At 50.3% G+C, this 18,829-nt stretch overlaps 1 protein-coding gene across 3 annotated transcripts in view; it reads left to right on the top strand.

The window, feature by feature from the left end:
- The window catches only part of DNMT3B (DNA methyltransferase 3 beta), a 37,107-nt gene extending 20,026 nt beyond the window's left edge, over positions 1-17,081 (top strand). For 2 of the 3 annotated variants that reach the window (XM_015237885.3, XM_072944028.1), the window contains 16 exons: positions 112-270; positions 2,039-2,146; positions 3,027-3,171; positions 4,716-4,841; positions 4,969-5,013; positions 6,152-6,231; positions 6,563-6,675; positions 7,214-7,397; positions 7,920-8,004; positions 8,782-8,927; positions 9,257-9,347; positions 9,673-9,821; positions 10,678-10,763; positions 13,266-13,335; positions 14,107-14,225; positions 15,542-17,081. In XM_015237885.3, the coding sequence (XP_015093371.2) occupies positions 112-270; positions 2,039-2,146; positions 3,027-3,171; positions 4,716-4,841; positions 4,969-5,013; positions 6,152-6,231; positions 6,563-6,675; positions 7,214-7,397; positions 7,920-8,004; positions 8,782-8,927; positions 9,257-9,347; positions 9,673-9,821; positions 10,678-10,763; positions 13,266-13,335; positions 14,107-14,225; positions 15,542-15,683 (1,848 nt within the window). In that variant the 3' untranslated portion in view covers positions 15,684-17,081. The remainder of the gene's footprint in view (positions 1-111; positions 271-2,038; positions 2,147-3,026; positions 3,172-4,715; positions 4,842-4,968; positions 5,014-6,151; positions 6,232-6,562; positions 6,676-7,213; positions 7,398-7,919; positions 8,005-8,781; positions 8,928-9,256; positions 9,348-9,672; positions 9,822-10,677; positions 10,764-13,265; positions 13,336-14,106; positions 14,226-15,541) is intronic. The other variant, XM_072944029.1, reaches the window with a different exon arrangement.
- Positions 17,082-18,829: the final 1,748 nt, after the last annotated feature.

Genomic DNA, 18,829 nt, shown 5'->3' on the forward strand with positions numbered 1-18,829 from the left:
GCCCTGTGTTGGACTCAGGCAATTGCCATGGGGTCACTGGGATGGGTAGGGTTTCTGCTTGGCCCAGCTGGACTGTCTCATTGGGATTCTTTCATGTGCTTTTTCTTGCAGGATGGGAAGGAGTTTGGAATAGGGGATCTTGTGTGGGGAAAGATCAAGGGCTTCTCCTGGTGGCCTGCCATGGTGGTGTCCTGGAAGGCCACCTCCAAGCGCCAGGCGATGTCCGGCATGCGATGGGTTCAGTGGTTTGGCGATGGCAAGTTCTCCGAGGTGAGTCCAGGGCAAGGCAAGCCTCTGTGGCTCTCAGACCCATGGTGTTTTCCTTCCCTTCCTTTTACAGTTGCCTTTTAAGATAACGGCCTGCTTTCTGCAGATGGATGAGGCTGCATGACTCTGCATGTCCAGAAGGACAAAAACATCCCTTCTCACCGGCTCACAAAGATATATAGGGTCTTGTGAGGCCCAGAGCTTGGGACCCATGGCCACTTGGGATCTGTTGGTTTATTTCTCGGGGTCAGAGTCACCAATATGGGCAGCTGGGCAGATATCCTCAAAGATGTTGAGTGGAGGAGCCTGGAAGAGACGGGAAGGGTGGTCTCTGCCTCAGCTTTAGCCCTGGGGGTTGGGCCATCCCTGGCTGGGCCTGGAGATGGATCCAGGGTCACCTGGATGGTAAAGTCCTTTTGAGTGGTGAGTCCAGGGTTTCCTGAATTTTGATATTAGCCATTTAAAGTTCATCTTTCTTGATGAGAGTCTGCCAGATAAGAGTTGCTTTGTGGATGCTTCTTATACCTTTCTAAGGCACCCGCTTAGATCTCCAGGTTTTGATTAGAATGGGGCAAATGATACTTTGCGATAGTCTTTTCCAAACGTCAGTCCAACCCTCAATATGTCCTGAGGTTAGGTGAGGAACAGCTGAGCAAGTGGGCTGGGTGGAGGCAGATGGGGTAATGAAGGACCAGGTGGCATATCTGTGGGATTCAGCCTCAAGTTGAGGTTCTGGTTTTCCCCTTCCTCAGGGGCCATTTGCCGTTAACACATTGAAATTCCCAAAGGGCAAGAATAGTATGAGTCTCCCCTGGTGGGGAGAGTCTGCATGCAGATGCCCTCTTTGGCCAGCAGAGGGAGCAGCAGGACAAATGTCCTGGGCCTGTGCTTCCCCTGAAGCATCCAGTTGCAGGGATGTGGGCGACTTCTGTGAAACGAAAGAACTTGGATTGTTTGTAATTGCTTTGGCCCAGTGAGACACAAATGCTTTGCAAGACTGCATCTAATGCAAATAAGATGAAGTGTGGGGCTGTTACTTTAGTTAGCCTATGGGATGGGATTACAGTAAGTGGCCTAGGGCTTAGGCCACATGCTGCATTGAAGCAGTTTGGCATTGGGGTAGCACCCACATTTCAGTGTACAACTGTGTTGAATCCCAGTTCCTTCTCACTAGTGGGGGCAACACCCCCATGGGAGATCAGATTAGAGGTCAATAGAGGCCAGCACGAGCAGAAGCACTAGCTGGGGAGAACGAAATAATAGCACGTGTCTGTCGGCTCTGATGAAACCTGAATGCCTGGTTTCATCTCATCACTGGCAGCCAGATTAGTTCATGCACGGCCTGGGGACGAGGGGCATGAGACATGGCGACATGGCGAATATGGGTCGTTAGCCCCAGGGGAAGGCACGAATCAACAAATCACAGCCACTGAAAAAGTGCTTGCTCTGTGTCAGACGTGGTTCTCTACATGCATACACTGAAGTAGCTCAAATAATAAAAGGCTAAAGAAATAGTATGTAGTAATCACAGCTACTTGCCGTGCTCATGAAGGAGGGAGGAACATGAGCAAAACCCCTAAAGTTGGAGCATCCATGGTGAATTTCAGGACTGAGCCACACCAGGGACCATGTGGAACATTTTTCTCTCACACAAAGAGCAAACTTTCTGTTTCCATCTGTGAACCTGATCCCCAGGAAGAGCACCACGAGAGACACAGGGAACCGCAGACGCCGGCTATAGATGGCTGTTGACGATGGCTTTCTCTTCTAGATACCAGCAGATAAGTTGGTGGCGCTGGGGTTGTTCAGCCATCACTTTAACCTGGCGACCTTCAATAAGCTGGTCTCTTACAGGAAGGCCATGTACTACGCTCTGGAGGTAACCGGGTGGTGGGTGGCTAGGGAGGGCCTGGCCCCATGAATCGGGGTAAAGCAAGAAACATAGAGGAAGTCAGCTCAGGCCACAAGGCAACCAGGGGGAGGAGGTTAAAAGGCAGTGGCCTGATGGGCCATGCTGGGGAGGGTAGGAAGGGATCTGAAACTGCCCCATGCCTTCCCAGGACTACCCCAGCTTCCTGCTGGTGTCTGTCTGCTGGTCTCTGTCCATACTGTCTGCTGAGTGAGGAGGGAGAAGCGCTGGGGAGTAGGAGCCAATGTTCTTATTAGGGAGCAAGCTTTTCTAGAGCTGCTGGTTCAAGGCCAAGACTGGGCAGCAGCCGCGGCCAGCTGCTTCCTCCCTGGTCTGTGGGTTCCCTCAGGCTCTGCTCCTTCTTCTACCTTGGCTTGAGATTGAAAAGATGAGTGAGTGTTTCTGAAGCAAGCCTTGTGCTTAATTAGAACATGTCAATCCTAGTGCTTCTGAAATAGGACTTAATGTTCAACACCTCCCCATCTTCATGAGGGATAGAAAAAGACCCTGGAGCCTTCTTAGAGGCGGTAAGACAGTGCTGGTGATGCTTCTCCCATATCTCAGAGTGGCAGTGCTGCTTCTGATCCTCTGCCCTCAAGGAAGTTGACCACAGGGAAGAAATTGAATTTGGTGCCTGTGAGGAGAGAATTAACTCTCCCCCATGGCCTCTTGCCCATGTCCCCTGCACAGGCCCCTTCTCGCCATCACATACCACAGCTCAGGACAGCTGTCTGGCTATGAAAGGGCCCAGTGTGAAGGGGAATGCAGGCCCGAGCTGGGGGAATCCCTGGATGGGGCCTAGCGAGCCCCCTCCTCTCCTGTTCATCAGATTCTGTCTCTGTCTCGGCAGAAAGCCAGGATACGGGCTGGCAAGACCTTCCCCAGCAGCCCTGGAGACAAATTGGAGGACCAGCTGAAGCCCATGTTGGAGTGGGCTCACGGGGGCTTTAAGCCCACTGGGATCGAGGGCCTCAAACCCAACAACAAGCGACCAGGTGGGACTGAGACTCCCTGTGGCAGCAGCCCTGCCACTGCTGGTGGGGGCACCCTTGGGAGATGCAGTTACACCCACTACCCCTCATCCCACCCCAGCTTTCCAGCAACCAATCAGCTTTGGCTGGAATCTACACTAGCACCTATTATTAAAAGGAAAAATAAACTCTGCTTTTTGAAGACAACTTGGAAAGTATTAAAAAAAAAACCCTGAAAACCCATAAGCAACCTCCTTTCAGAGAGTGACATCACCCATCCTAAGATTTTGACTGATTATCTTATTTCCTGCATTATAAGATAACTGTGGTTTCACATTGTCATGCTCCAGGAATCCAGGATGCCTGAAATCCAGGATTTGTCTTAAAATCTGTATATTTAATGCAGTGTTTTCTGTTTTGTTTTGTTTCCCCCCCCAAAAAAAGTGGTTAATAAGTCGAAGGTTCGTCGTGCAGGCAGTGGGAACTTAGAATCAAGGAAACACGGTATTCCCTCCCCATCTTTTGACTATGCACTATTTTCTCTGTACTTTCAATTTCTTTGCATATACAGTGGTCACTGGAAAAGAATCAAATCTGTTAAAAAGTCGAGCTGAACTCTCACCCACCCCTTCACTCCAACCTTCACAACTGCCCTCCAGGTTAATATTGCTGGGTGTGCACGTCCGTTGAGCTCTTTCTGTTCACTAGTTGGTTTCTTCCTTTTCCTGTGTTTCTTCATATTAATAGTATAAACATTATCAAATGTCATTTTGTCACTAAAGTTTTCTTATGATTTTTAATGGCTGCATAATTTTCTCTCCTAGGGGCAGAGTTAAATTTAACCATGTCCCTTATAGACTATACTGTATAGAGTGAATAAAAATATAAATGTCATTTATAGAAATATATTAAATTTATTCTAGTAGCCACATTAAAAAGCTTAAAGAAACAGGTGAAATTAATATCGACCATAAACTTAATCTATTTCCAACATTTTAGCATTTCCAACTGTTGGTACAAAAAAATTAAGATTTTACATGGTCTTTAGTACTGTTTTCAAGATCTTGTTTTATGTGTGTTGTAACATCTCAATTTGGATGATAAATTTTCATTACAAATGCTTGATCTCTGTTTTCACAATGGCCAACTTGTTCTAAATGAACTGATAAATTGGATCAATTTTTAAATTTACATTGATATTAAACGTAAAACGCAGTTCCTCAGTCACACAAGTGTCATTGCTGTTTCTCAGCTACCTGTGGCTATCAGCTTATTGGGGATGGTGGACAGTGTCAGGGTTTCAGCTGTAGACTGAGCTGTGTCTAATCCTCTGTGCTGGGGCTAGAGGATATATTTTGCACCCATAGCTAAGACCCTACACATATGTAACATGTGAGGAGTTTTGAATTACATCCTCATCTAAGTTGCCCACAGAGGGGCCGTGTGACACCCAGTGTGGACACAAGTCACAGCCCAGATGCAGCTGGTACCCAGGCCTAGCAAGCATGGTCCAGTCCTTCCTGCACCCCCCTCCGTCCCAGCCTCGGCTGCCTTCTCACCTTTCACAGAGAACAAGACTCGAAGACGCACAGCGGATGACTCAGCCACCTCTGACTACTGTCCCCCACCCAAGCGCCTCAAGACAAACTGTTACAACAACGGCAAAGACCGAGGAGAGGAGGACCAGAGTCGAGGTGATTGTGGGGCCGGGTCATTAGGTGGTAGTGGGCACAAAGTAAGGACCCTCAGCAAGGGAGTGTGACTTAGATGATCAGTGAGAGGCTCCTCGACCTCATCTCACACCGTCTCTTTTCTCAACAGAGCAAATGGCTTCAGATGTTACGAACAACAAGAGCAGTCTGGAAGGTACTCCCTTGCCGTCCTCCCTTCCTGGGTAGTGCTCCCAGCTTTTGCTCCAGTCCCGCTTGTCTGCCCTGCAGAGCTCAACCCAGAACTCTGCCTTGACCTCAGGTTGATGTGTGAACATCCTACTTAAATGCTACATTTTATAGAATGAGCTGCCTGATTTTCACTGACAGATTCTGCCCCTAAAAGAAGTGAGCAGAAGTGGGGGTGCTTGGGCTGGGAGAGCCCCAAATCTGAAACCATGATCTGCGGCCTCTTGGCCCTCCCGAACAAGCACTGGAACTGGCTTTGCGGTGAAAGCCGGGCATATGTCACTGTCACTCTCCCAAGCCAACTCTGGGTTGTTTGCCATGACTGGGAGTCACCACTGGGATTGAAACTGCCCAGTATGTGTCTAATGGGACCCAGAATGTGTGAGAAAGACCATCACTTCCTCAGCCTGATGTCCTTTTGTCAACAAAGTGATTACTCAATGCGGGGTAGGAAAACAACCCAGGAGCCAGGTTGGGAGCGGACCCTGACCATCCTGGGAACTTTGACCCATAATCCTTCCATCCCTCGAGACTCCTCCTTCACCCATCTGGGGTGCTTTTTCAGGCCTTGCCTACCTGATCCGTGATGTGGATCAGTTAGACCTGCTGATGTGAAGGGAGGCAGGAGAGCCTAATGGTAAAAGGACCCGGGCTCTGAAATTACAGCCATGGCTGGTTGTGGGCAAGTCTTACCATGGGACAACATGCAAGCTGGCATCACCAAATTCCCCCAAAGTCTCAGTCTTTAAAGAGTCTCAAAAATGTTCAGACCAGGCCTTCAGGCCTGTGCCATTGCTTGGGAAGCTCCTTGTTCTGTTCTGCCCACCCTCCACCATCCCCCCCGCCCCCCGCCTCCCCTCCCCAGTCTTCCTTCTGGGCCATGTCTTAGCCTGTCTTATGGGACCTTCTGCTTGGGGCTGTCATGCTAGCTTCTTGCCATCTCTGGAACAGGGATGGCAACTTTGAAGCACAGTCAAAGGAACAAAGCATGAGAATCTTTAGTGTATTCCTAGCGTGGAGCAAATGTTTAAGAAGGAAGAGCCCCAAGGCTTCAACAGCTGGTGTTGGCTGTACTTGCCACAGGCGGCATCCTGTCTTTCTTACAGATAGCTGTTTGTCCTGTGGTAGGAAAAACCCAGTGTCCTTCCACCCTCTCTTTGAGGGTGGGCTCTGCCAGACGTGCCGGGTAAGTCGAGGTCCCACCCGGGACTTTCCTGCCCCTTCCCTCCTCCGCGACTTCCCTTCTCTTCCCCTGAGAAAAGCACCCGTGTGTGGGCATTAGGGAGGGTCTCATGGGGGCCGACCGCCCCACCCTCCACTCTGAGGGGCTCTGCGGGGCTGTGGCAGGGAGGCCGTCCCTGGGGGCACCCAAACCCTCTCCAGTTGTCCCTGTGACAGGCACCAAGCCACCAGTGACCTGCTCTGTGGCCGCGTCCCGGGACCTCTGCCAGCCAGCGAGCACGCGGGGCCTGGCGTCCCGGGTCGCGATCTCATAGGCATCTGTCTCTGGCTGCCAGGACCGCTTCCTCGAGCTGTTCTACATGTACGACGATGACGGCTACCAGTCGTACTGCACCGTGTGCTGCGAGGGCCGGGAGCTGCTCCTCTGCAGCAACACGAGTTGCTGCCGGTGAGTGCGGCCCCGCCAAAGCCAGCGGTGGCCTGACAGGGTCCCGGGCACGGGGACGGAGCCTCACTGACCTGGGCCAGGGCTGAGTCTGTATGCTGCAGGGGCCCTGCCCTTGAAGTTCCTGGGACATTGGGGCGGGCTTAATGAAGAAAGGCAGGGAAGGGGGAGGGTATAGCTCAAGTGGCAGAGCGCATGCCTAGCAAGCACAAGGTCCTGGGTTCAATCCCCAGAACTGCCTCTAAGAATAAATAAATAAACCTAATTACCTGACCCTCCAAAAAGACCAACTACGAAGAAAGACAGGGAGCTGAGTGGGAAGTCTCCTTGAAGATCAGCCTATTCTGGGGGACTGAGCTTGGTCTTTCATAGCCATTTGACTGAGGGTGTCTGGGCATCCCAGGAAGAGCTTGGTCTTCCCCAAACCCAGGGCCTTCCAGCCCGTGGAGAAGGACAACTGGGGGCTGGAGAAGGTATCAGGAAGGGCAGGTGGGTGGGAGAGCTGCCTGATGCATCCCTTCTCCCTGGTCGCCCGGCACAGGTGCTTCTGCGTGGAGTGCCTGGAGGTGCTGGTGGGCACGGGCACGGCCGCCGACGCTAAGCTGCAGGAGCCCTGGAGCTGCTACATGTGCCTCCCGCAGCGCTGCCACGGCGTCCTGCGGCGCCGCAAGGACTGGAGCGTGCGCCTGCAGGCCTTCTTCACCAGCGACCCCGGGCTCGAATACGTAAGCCCTGGGCACCTCCCTCAGCTTGGGGGGCCCTGCAAGTCTGCCAGGAGTTCATGGAGACCAAGTTTGGTTAGACAAAGGAGCGTCTGGCAGCCTCGGACTTGAGAGCCGGCTAATTGGCGCGCCCTGTGTGCAGTTCCCAGGCGGCCCCAGTGTTCTTTCCTCCCCCTCTCCTTGGCCACTCATGTGGATTTACAAGGGCCTGCTGAAGAAATAGAACTGATCCAGCCTTAGTCTTAGAACTGAAGAGGGAAGGGAACCCTGTGACTCTCAAATCTTAGTGGGAGAGGCTTTTCCTGGGCTGCATTCAGCAGTTCATGGAGGGAAACCTGTCTTTTTGTGGGTGACTTTGCATCTGTGTCAAAGCCTCACCTGTGTTCCATGTCTAAAGGTAGAAGGGCCACTCTGTGCCAAAGCTCCCCGGGGCATCCCAGCTAAGAAATGGGGCTCCTGTCTCTCCCCGAGCTTGAGTCTCCCTCCTGCACCTTAAGCTCCTTGACCTCCTTCTTTAACCTGCAGGAAGTGCCCAAGTTATACCCTGCGATTCCTGCAAACCGAAGGCGACCCATTCGAGTCTTGTCCTTGTTTGATGGAATTGCAACAGGTGAGTTTGGGGTTCACCCAGGGATGCCCACCTGGTCCGGGCATCTGTTGTCAGTGTCAAGAGAGACCTCTGGGATTGATTACCTGTTGGTCACTGGCTCCTTGTTTGTCTCCTCAGACCTCTCCACCATTTTACCATACTTGACGCGTGTTTATCTTAGCTGTTGCGTTTTTATTTTTTATGTGCAGGAATCTTGGCAAATTATTTTCTGTTCCATAAACATAGATACACTGGGGATGAATCAGGCAACTCCCTTCTTGTACTGTCTCCAGTCTTGGTTCCCTCCCATTCCACCAGGTTTCCTGTGTATGTGCTTACCAGTGTCCACCTGCCTAAAACTCAGTTTTTAGTGACTCCCATGTTACCAGTGGTTTGTTTTCCCGGCCTTTTTGGGTCCTAAAGACCTCCTCGTGCTGGCACAGATAACCCACAGTGGGACTGAGCTTGGCCCACTGCTGTCAGATTGGAGGGTTTTCTTTTACTAAAGATAGTTTTGTTCCTGTGTCTGACTATGCTGGGGAGGTAGATGCAGGGCATTGTCTCTGCACCTGTCAGTTTTAATCGGGGCTGCCAGTGGGCTGTTATACATACATGAAACTCGCAGAGAGCCTGGGGAGCCCAGTGTGCAGTTGCCATCATCAGGGGCTCGCTTGAGGACTGCCGTGGCCTTGTTGTGTCTGGTCCGAGTTCTGGAGATGGCTTAGAATCTCTGGAAGGAGAGATGACCCTGGTCAGGACAACCTTGTTTTGTTTTCTCTCCCCTACGACCCCCAACAGGGTACTTGGTCCTCAAAGAATTGGGCATCAAAGTGGAGAAATATGTCGCCTCCGAAGTGTGTGAAGAGTCCATCGCTGTCGGAACTGTTAAGCACGAGGGCAATATCAAATACGTGAATGATGTCCGGAACATCACAAAGAAGAACGTACGGGCAGCACCCCTTCCTCCATCCCTGAGCCCCGCTCATCCTCACAGCCCTGCTGTTGCCCTCCCCATGCCTAGGGTTGTGACAGAAGAGGAGCTTCAAGCTGTAGTGTTACCCTGACAACTTGGAAATCATTCAGAATGATTTAGATCTTAGGGAATCCTGAGCATTGAGTTTTCTTGGGTCAGAAGTGGAGCTGAGGGACTTCAATGACTAAGCAAGACCTAGAAGTAGGTTTTCTTCTAGCTAGTTACCTGGATCTCAGGCTGTTCACCTTTCCATCCTCACTCCCATCCCTCCCCTAAGAGTGACTGTTTTGACTCTCACAGATTGAAGAATGGGGCCCCTTTGACTTGGTGATTGGTGGAAGCCCCTGCAATGATCTCTCCAATGTGAATCCCGCTAGGAAAGGCCTGTATGGTGAGCATCCCTTCTTCCTGGTGGCCCAAGAGACCCTATGTCACCTGAGTGCTGGTCCAGGAGGAATGGCCTGAGAAAGCTGTTTGCTTCTGGCCAACCTTACCTGTGGGCTCTGTTCAGGCCTTATTGTGAATCTTCAGTCCCCAGAGATATACTCATAAATACTGCACTGCTGATGCCTGCGTCCTTAGTCATCCCAGAGCATGCAGGGAGAGGGCACTGCAGGGTGTCAGCCTTAGCTGATCATGGGGAAGCCATTGGTCTCTATGGAGGAGCGGGTCGAAGGGTTTGAATCTGGTTCTGCCATCTTCTTTTGTGGGCCCAGAGGGCACAGGCCGGCTGTTCTTTGAGTTCTACCACCTGCTGAATTACACCCGCCCCAAGGAGGGTGAAGACCGGCCTTTCTTCTGGATGTTTGAGAATGTGGTAGCCATGAAGGTTGGCGACAAGAGGGACATCTCTCGGTTCCTGGAGGTGAGGGGTCCTGGGATCTTGATTGTTAAGATAACGTGAGCAGGAAGATCCTGCTGGTATTTGGGGGTTGTTGGGTATTTCCAGTGTTGGGAATGATGTGGGTTCCTCTTGGAATACACGGCTATATCTAAGAGGAATGGAATCAAGTGGGTTGGTTCTCTTTAGTACATGGGAAATAATTGATCTCTAACCTCATCCCGCACCCACTGAAGTCAGATGATGAAACCATCGTCTACTTTTGGAGGCCTCATGAGATTTGACTAAACTTTTTTTTTTTTTTACTCTAGAGAGTTTTTTCTCATCCTTGTTCTGAAAACTTTTGTTTTAGGGACCGCAGGCAAGTTTAATTATCCACTGCTTAATATGCATCAAGCACTGTGTAGTAAATACTTTTTACACACTTAAACTCATTTCTTCCAAAACTTGAGAGCTTAAATTCTGGGTAGAGAGGTTATAAAACTGACTGGTCAGTGTTCTCATGTGTGAACCTGGCGGATGGGTGGCATAAGTCCTGTTTTGCCAACACTGCATTCCTACCACCAGGACCTCAATTTGCCAGATTTCAATTTTGAACGTTGACCACCTATACATTACACAGTGTGGAATCATCTGGCATGCCCAGGGTATACCTTCTCAGAATCTGGAGGTCCAGTCTGGTCTCTTTCCCCACCGTGAATATGGGAGTACTGGCTCTGTCCTCCAGTTAGATTCTTGATGGGAACTGGCTGTCCCCTGGGACCATGCTTCCTCCACAGCCAGGGGCTAGCCATGTCATCTGCCCAGGTCAAGCCCTCCTCTGGCTGCCACCTGAATTCTGACGTGGGCTCCCAGCAGCTGCCCTTCTCTCTCCCCGCAGTGTAATCCAGTGATGATTGATGCCATCAAGGTGTCTGCTGCTCACAGAGCCCGCTACTTCTGGGGCAACCTACCTGGGATGAACAGGTAACAAGGGGCTCCAAGTGGGACAGGTAACAGGCAAGTTAAACTAATGGTGTGAGCCCTAACCGTCAACTCTTGTGAGACAGAAACACGTTGGAACCTTCTAGAAAGAGCTGGCTGTACTGAGAAAAAGCCCCTCCCTGGGCTTCAGACCAACCCCTGTGTTATGTTTTGAAGCCTCTTAAGCTGTACAACTACCTGGGAATCTCAGGCCAGGATTCCTCAGTCCATGCGGACTTGTTCCTGCTCTGCCCACCAACCTGGCTCTTAAAAGTGCCACGTGCTGGAGCAGACTGTCTTCCCAGCCAGGGATGCTGACGCTTCTGCACCCCACCTCTCCTCCTGAATGCCGTCCCACTGGGTAACGGCACCATCTCCTTGCCCCTGAGATGAGGTGATCCCTGGACCAGGCCTGTGGCAAGAGCTGAGATACAATCAGTAGCCCAAAGCCCATCTCCCTTGGATTTTCTTAACCAAGATCTTTCCCCAACTTTTCACCAGTCCTTTCATGATGAAAGTCACCAAGCAAGTTGCTTTGGCTGAGGATTAATTATCTCCTATGTGGATTCAGGCAGAACAACCTGCTAATTAAGAAACAAAATGTGATGGTAATGTGACTTGCAAATGAGTTAGCTTGAAAAAATTCTCCTTTAAAAGGAAATATCGGAAGCATAATAACGTTCAGGCATTTAGCAGAGTGTGGACAGAGGTGAGAAGGCACTGAAATAGCTGGCAGGATTTCTGCTACATAGCTTACATTTTCACTTGGCTAATCAGCTGGTCAGACGGTGCAGGGGCGAATGGGCTGGGCTCATTCACTCAGCTCTTGAGCTCTCACTCGGCCAGGCCCTGCTGCCAGTTCCACAGTGATCACCTTGGATGTCAGTCTTGGCTGTCACAAAGCTGCCAGTGGGGAAGGGGTAGAGGGTATAGGAAATGATTTCAGGGTCTGGGCTCGAGGGGGCAATGGAAAAGTTGATGGGAGGCTTCTCATCCCAGCAGGACCCTAAGTGAAGGAGGGGAGACATGGCGGTTGAAAGCAGAAGGGAGAGGATCAGGGTGACCATGACATTCACAGACCAGCTCAGAGAAAGTGTTCCAGGGATGGGAGGCCAGAGAACTCTGAAGTGTGGGCCAAGTGATGTGGGCCCTGTGGGCATGGCATCACTTTAATTGACTTTGGCCCAGGAGATCACGTGAGGTTTTAAGCAGGTGAGATGAGCTGTCTTAGCGATGAGAGCAGAGACGGGGAGACACCTGAGGTGGCTGCGAGGAGGAGGGCTGACTGATTTTGTGTTGTGCCCTACATGTTCCATCCACATGCTCTCAACACAGTGCGGGTGGCAGCTGCAGGAGGGTCTTCTATGGAATTGAGAGGAGGGATCAGATTCTAGATAATGTGGGGTGGGACCTAGAGGACTGACTGAGCATTAGATGTAGGGTCTGAGATGAAAAGAGGAATCAGTAGAGACCTTTGCCTGAGTTGGGAAGAGAAGTGAGCGGCGACCGCCAGGCTCTGCAGGATGGGAGACTCAGCGTCAACACAGACCCAAATCCAGCCTTTAGGTTAAACACCTCAGGGGGTTAGATTTCAATCCTAGAATCAACAGAAGGTAGAACAGGCCTGTGAGCCCTTAGCTCCAATGGCTTGATGGAAAAGTTGGGAGTGGAGAGAGGGTGGCATTGGAAATCTAGAAGGTGAGGTCGAGGAAATCTTTGGGGTCATTTTGTGTGATTCGATGGCCCCTCTTGGGGGCACTGTACCCACTCTTATGCCTGTTTTGTTTTTGGCCTTGGAGTTCCTCACACAGGGATGCTGTGATGTCCATCAATTCTGTGCATTCAGACCTCTTGCTGATTTTCTGCTCTGGACCTGCTTAACCACTTCAGTTTCTAAGTTCTATCCCTTTCCCTTTCCCTTCTCAAGCATTGTTTGCCCCTGTTTGCATCTGCCGGTTTCAGTGTTGGATGTTGCAAGGGTAATTATCCCTTTTGTGAACCACCTTCTGTCCTTACCTGGATCCACACTATTAAAGCCTCCTAAAGCTGCATTCCCAGCAATAAGCCACCAAGTCATGGGTTTAATGTGCCACTTGTAGCAAGTAGACCCACAAAGATCCCAAGGCCCAGAAAGGTGGCAGAATTTGCTCAAGGTTACTCACTGAGCCAGTGAGCCATGGGGCTGAGAGGGAAGTGGCTCCTGACTCCTTCCGATGTGCTTCCCCCTCTCTGCTCTTCTTAATGAAGGAGCTTTGACTACCGTTAACATTTGGGGAGGGGGAGCATTTGCTCCTGGACATTGGGCTGCCCGCCTCAAGGGGCTAGTCTGTCCCTGGCTCAGCAGACAGGCTGGTGCTCATGCCCGGGCCACTTTATCATGTACCTGTAGCAAGTTCACTGCCAGAGCACGTTTTGCAGCCTTGGGCCCTCACTCCCACCTCGGGAGGCGCCTAACCGAGGCCCCTTTGCAGTCGGTAGAAAGTAATGGGTTTTGGATGTTCCCAGGCCCGTGATAGCATCAAAGAATGATAAACTCGAGCTGCAGGACTGCTTGGAGTTCAATAGGACAGCAAAGGTAAGATGTGCTCTGTGCCTTGGCCCGCTGGGACACGCACTTGGTAACCTCTATGCGGGACTTGACCTTGGTGTCTAATTTGTTCCTGCCCTTCTCCCCACGTGACTCCCTGGTGCTGGGCCTCCTTTCTCCACATAATTGTTCTATCCCGTCCTCAAGTACAGAGTAGGAGAGGTTCTTGATAACAAATAATCACCGTGAGAAAAGGCAACTAGACTTTCCAACTGCGAACGCACACTCCGTGGAGACACAGATAACGTCAGCTCATCCTCCCAGTGAGAAATGAGTTAATTATACTTTTGCAAAAAACCGCCCCAAATCTGTTGTCATGGATGATTCTATTAAGACAAACTTAATTTTCAATGTTTCCATCAAACTAAGCTCTATTCATTCAAACCCTGGTTGACCATCCTCTCCAGTCTGGGTGGACCTTTACTTTTGCTTAATCTTGCTTGATCAATAACTCTGGTGTTTTCTTGACACCCCCCCCCCCAATGTGATCTCATTCATGGTCACTTTTTTGTTTTATCTCTTGTTCTCTCTGAGGCTGGTCCTTCCTGTTCATTAAATTCTTGGCTTTTGTGGGAAGCACAGGATGTTCTTCTCCTTCCAACTCTCCTTTTCTCATTCCCTCTGTGAGCCCAGCCTCCCAGCCCTGCCACCGTCTCTCCCCCTCCCTCCCACCCACCTTCACCTTCCCTAGGTGCTTCTGAGCCCTGACCCAGAACCCTTCATTCTGTGCTCACTCCATGATGTCATTTTGTTCTCCAGTTAAAGAAAGTACAGACAATAACCACCAAGTCGAACTCGATCAGACAGGGGAAAAACCAACTTTTCCCTGTTGTCATGAATGGCAAAGAAGATGTTTTGTGGTGCACTGAGCTAGAAAGGTGAGCAAGGCTGTACGTGGAGAGGGAAATCAACCAGATAGAGAGAAAGGGGAAGAAAACGTGGTTAAGGTCAGCAGTCCACATGGGCAGGTGCTTGCCTTAATTCTACATGGTCTCACTGACCTAAGTTAGTGGGGCTGGGGGTAACACCTTTTCAGTTAGTCCTTATTTCCTAGCAGAAATGGTGAAAGGGTGGTGGTGGTGGATTCTGAAACATGAGGTCATTAGATCGCACACATACCTGTACAGGGCTGTGCTGCCCTGGTGTCTGCCTGCCCCGACCTGCTGGGACACTAGGATATATGAGGATCCGGCTAAAGGAAACCCCACTGACATGCCATTGCTCTTTTCATGATTTCTCCTGCCACGGTGCTGATTCTTCAGCTGATTCCTCCTTAGCCACAGTCTGTCTTCCCCCCTTTCCTTTATTTGGCTAAGTTGGTTGTTTGTCAATTTTGATTCAAAGAACCAGTTCTTAGATTTCAGTTCTCCTATTCTGACTCAATTTTTTCCCTCTCTTTTTGTTTTTTTTTTTTATTTGGTTTCTATTGTGGTTAGAAATGTAATGAGGGCTATAAATAGTCCTCATTACATTTTTGGCTGTGTTTCGAGGTTATTTGATACAGAGGATCTTCATTCCAAATATTTCAGTTCTACAACCAGTTTTATTTCTCAGTCTGATTTTTAATGTTAGATTGTAAACCTGGGGAAGAATGAGGTCCAGTGTATCTGCAGCCTCTTCCCAGGCCTGTGCTAGAATTCCATTCAGTGAGGCTGTTGTTGTATTTGGTTGCTATCTGCCATTAAGTTCAGCTTGACCCTTGATCCAGCAGTTTGGTCTGAAGCAGGGATGCTTCAGTGTACTCAGTGATAAATGACCTGAGCATCTGATGATATGGGAAATAAGGTCCTTTTTGGTGAATGTCCTTATTTCTTATTACGTAAATTGCCTCATTTTAGTCCTTTTGTCTGTCTGCTGGCTGTCTGTTTTGGCATTCATTCGAGAAAGTTCCACTTAGCACCAGCTCTATTCCAGGAGCCCAGTGCTAGTGCAGACATGCACAAGACAGGCCTCCTCCCAGAGGGACCATGCCCTCATTCATGGCAGTCATTTGTGCTCTGAAGGAACCAGTGGACCTGACCAATGGGGGTCAAGAGAGGGCTCTTGTGAAGGCCCGGTGGGCCTGGGGGAAGGGACAGGTCCAAGGGCAGAAAGAGCAGTGCTGTGTTGGCCGCCATGGTCAGGATCTCCCAGAGACACCGAGCTTGCGGGAGGGGGCACCTCTGACTCGGTCTTTTCGCTCTGGTGCCCCCAGGATCTTCGGCTTTCCTGTACACTACACGGACGTGTCCAACATGGGCCGGGGTGCCCGCCAGAAGCTGCTCGGGAGGTCCTGGAGTGTACCTGTCATCCGACACCTCTTCGCCCCCCTGAAGGACTACTTTGCCTGTGAATAGTCCCCTGGGTACCAGGGCCTGTGGGCAGAGCCTCGACCCAGGAGGTGCAGCCGGGCTCTGCCCTTACTCAGCTCAGCTGTGTGGGGTCATGCCGCGGACCTCGGTGGGAGCAGAGCTGCCCGTCCCCTCCTGGCAGGGGGACCCCGAGGGGCCACCTCCTTGTGCACAATTCAGACCCGGCCGCTCGGAGCGGCCAGACACGGTGCTCGTTTTGTCTTCTCCTAAAACTTTAAAACTTGAAGTAGGTAGTAAGATGGTTTTTAAAATTTTTCCTTCCTGGGTTTACTGCTCAGAGGAACGACGGCTAAGATACCAAAACCACAGTGCCGACAGCTCTCCAATACTCAGGTTAATGCTGAAAAAATCACCCAAGACAGTTACTGTAAGACTTTAATATTTTAAATGTCTGCAGCTCCTTGTTTCCAGGAGTAGGTAGCAGTAGACATGGAGCTAAGGGACGTTTTAAGGGCCCAGGATGGTTTTTTTCTAGGGCCAGCAGAAGAGGACATGATGTCGGAGTCTTTCTTGAATTTTCCCTGACATGTTCCCCTGGCCTCAGTATAAAGGCCTGGGGTCTACTGTCAGGGCCCATTTAGAATATTTTCCACAAGGATGATGATTTCAGCAGGGATGACATCATCATCACATTCAGGGCTATTTTTTTTCCCCATAAACCCAAGGGCAGGGCTACCTTTAGCTAAATCCCTCCCAGTGACTGCAATAGAACCCTCTGGGGAGCTCAGGAAAGGGGTGGGCTGGGTTATAAGCTGCCATATATTGTGGAGACAGATATGGCTTCTCAGTATCTCCCCGCCTTCCCAGTGTGAGGGGAGAGGAGGAGGCTCCCCCCCCCACCGCCATGTACCCTCCAGACTACTCTGCAGGCACAGGTCCCCACATTGGAAGTATGACACCCCAATTCCTCAGCCTTTTCTAATCTCAGAAGCAGTGACAGCCAGGGGCAGAAGCACATTCCTCTCATCTAAGAGACTGCAGGGGGAAACTGCAATAAAAGCTCGACCCTCCCTCCAGTGATTTTTAAAGTCCCTTTTTATTCCACAATAATTCGTTTTTAGGGGGAATGGGAGGTCGGACATGCTGCATTTCAGAAATGCTGTCGTAATGGTTTTTTAACACCTTTTACTCCTAACTGGTGCTATTTTGTGGAATAAGGAACAATGTTGACAGGTTTTGTGGGAGTTTTTTATACACTTAAAAAAAAATCTCAGACATCTATTTTTGTTTTAACATTTTCATAAATTTTTTTTTGTAACTGGAGCCACATAACAAGTATGGGGGAAATTGTGCCTTGTTTTCAATGGTTTTGCTAATTTTTAGGCTGAAAGATGACATGCCTAGAGTTTACCTTATGTTGAATTAAAATCAGTATTTCTCTAACAGTCTGGTGTCCCTTTTGTTCTCTAGCAGGTCAGATGTGTGAGGCATGTGAGGGCCTGGTTAAAATGGAAAGGTGGCTAGTTGAAGTAGGTCATTCATTGAACAAGCCCAGCGCAGGAATACCATGGTGATCTCAAGCAGACATGGAGCTTAAGGCCGGCAAACTCCGGTGTATCAGCATCCCCTGAAAGGCTTGTTAAGTGGACTTTGATTTCCAGGCCCCACCCCCAGAGTTTCTGAGTCTGGAGTGGAGCCTGTGAAATCCACGCTACTGGTTCAAGGACCAACCTGGGCTAGTGAATGGGTTTCTAAACCTTGGTTCCCCAAACAAGTAACTGGAGTGTTTGAGTTCATTTAAAAGGCTTGATGTCCAGAACAGCCATATCAAGACTATTACTTACAATTCTTGGGTAGCTGATCAAGATGATTAACAACTCAAAAATCCTAGGGCTGATTCTCCAATTCTACTTCCAAGTTGCCATGTCACAGTTCAGCCATTGCAGCAAGGGGACTCGGCCTCAGCGAGAGGACTGGTTGGGAGTGGGCCATGGTTGATTCTAACGTGGCTGCCCATGCCCCCAGCTCTTTGGGTGGATTGTGTTTGTTGCTCTTCTAAACTTTGCAGCTCTCTTCAGTAGTTCCATCTTGTTTACCTGGGGCCACCCAGCCAGGTGCCCTAAGCCCAGAACCCATCATGCCAAAATCATATCTCTCTATAGCTAGCTTCTAGGTCAGTGAAAAGGAGCCAATGAAGATTTCAATACTGCTCCAGAGGTTAATGTCAGCTGGCGCGTGCAGAGGGTGAAAGGTGTGAGCAGGGGTTGGCCTTGGCACCTCTCTGAGCCTCAGTTTCTTCACATAAGATAGGTTACAATCATGGCCACCTCCATGCTTAGGGTTGTGTGCCTTAGGGTCAGGTTCATGAAGGGTCTCGCCCAGAGTTGGGAGTGGCGAATGAGAAGCCAACTGTTTTTAGGTGCTGCTGGGCTAGAACAGCCCAGGTGCAAGTCGCCATGGTGAGGCAATTGGCAATTAGCAAGCCAGGCTGTAGCTCTGCGCAGGTGTTCAGGCCCCAGGGGGCCTTGGCTGCCCTGCGAAGCCAGCTTGTGTTCAGTGCTGCACCAAATGCCAGTACAGGATGAAGCAAAATAAACAGCCTCGGCCTCGAAAACCCAAGAGAGGAGATGGACTGGCCCTCCAGGTGAGGGGCCTTTGGTTGTCCTGGGCTGCTTGTGGGGCATGCCGGGGCAGACCTTAGAAGTGCTATGGGAGCAGTTCTCTTTTCTCTTAAGAAAGGGGCCAGGCTTGTACTTAGCAATCCCAGGCTCAGCAGCCCAGGGGAGAATGTGATGGACACGCAGATCTTGGGGAAGGGGTTGGGATTTGCACTACAAGTAGGCCTTTTCTGAAGCCGCCTTCCAGGTGCCTGGGGCTGTATCTGGGGTCTGCTGCTTGTGTCACTTTGGGTAGATGACTATTGGAATTTTTCATCTCTAAAAGTTGCAGACTATAAATCCTACCCACTCCTAGGGCTGCTGTGAATGTTCAAGAGTGTGATCTGGCTAAATTGCTTTGCCTCGTGCCTGGCATGCAGTAAGCCCTCACGTGTATTGTGATGACCAAAATCAGTCACTGCAGTGTTAATGACTTGGTGTTGGGAGTGATAACAGCCAGTATTAATATATCGGAAAGGTCTTAAAAAGGAAGGACAGCTAATATTCACCTAGGTGTTGCATGGGAGCTAGGCT

Source organism: Vicugna pacos, chromosome 19 (assembly GCF_048564905.1).
Source record: "Vicugna pacos chromosome 19, VicPac4, whole genome shotgun sequence".
Classification (NCBI taxonomy): Eukaryota; Metazoa; Chordata; class Mammalia; order Artiodactyla; family Camelidae; genus Vicugna; species Vicugna pacos.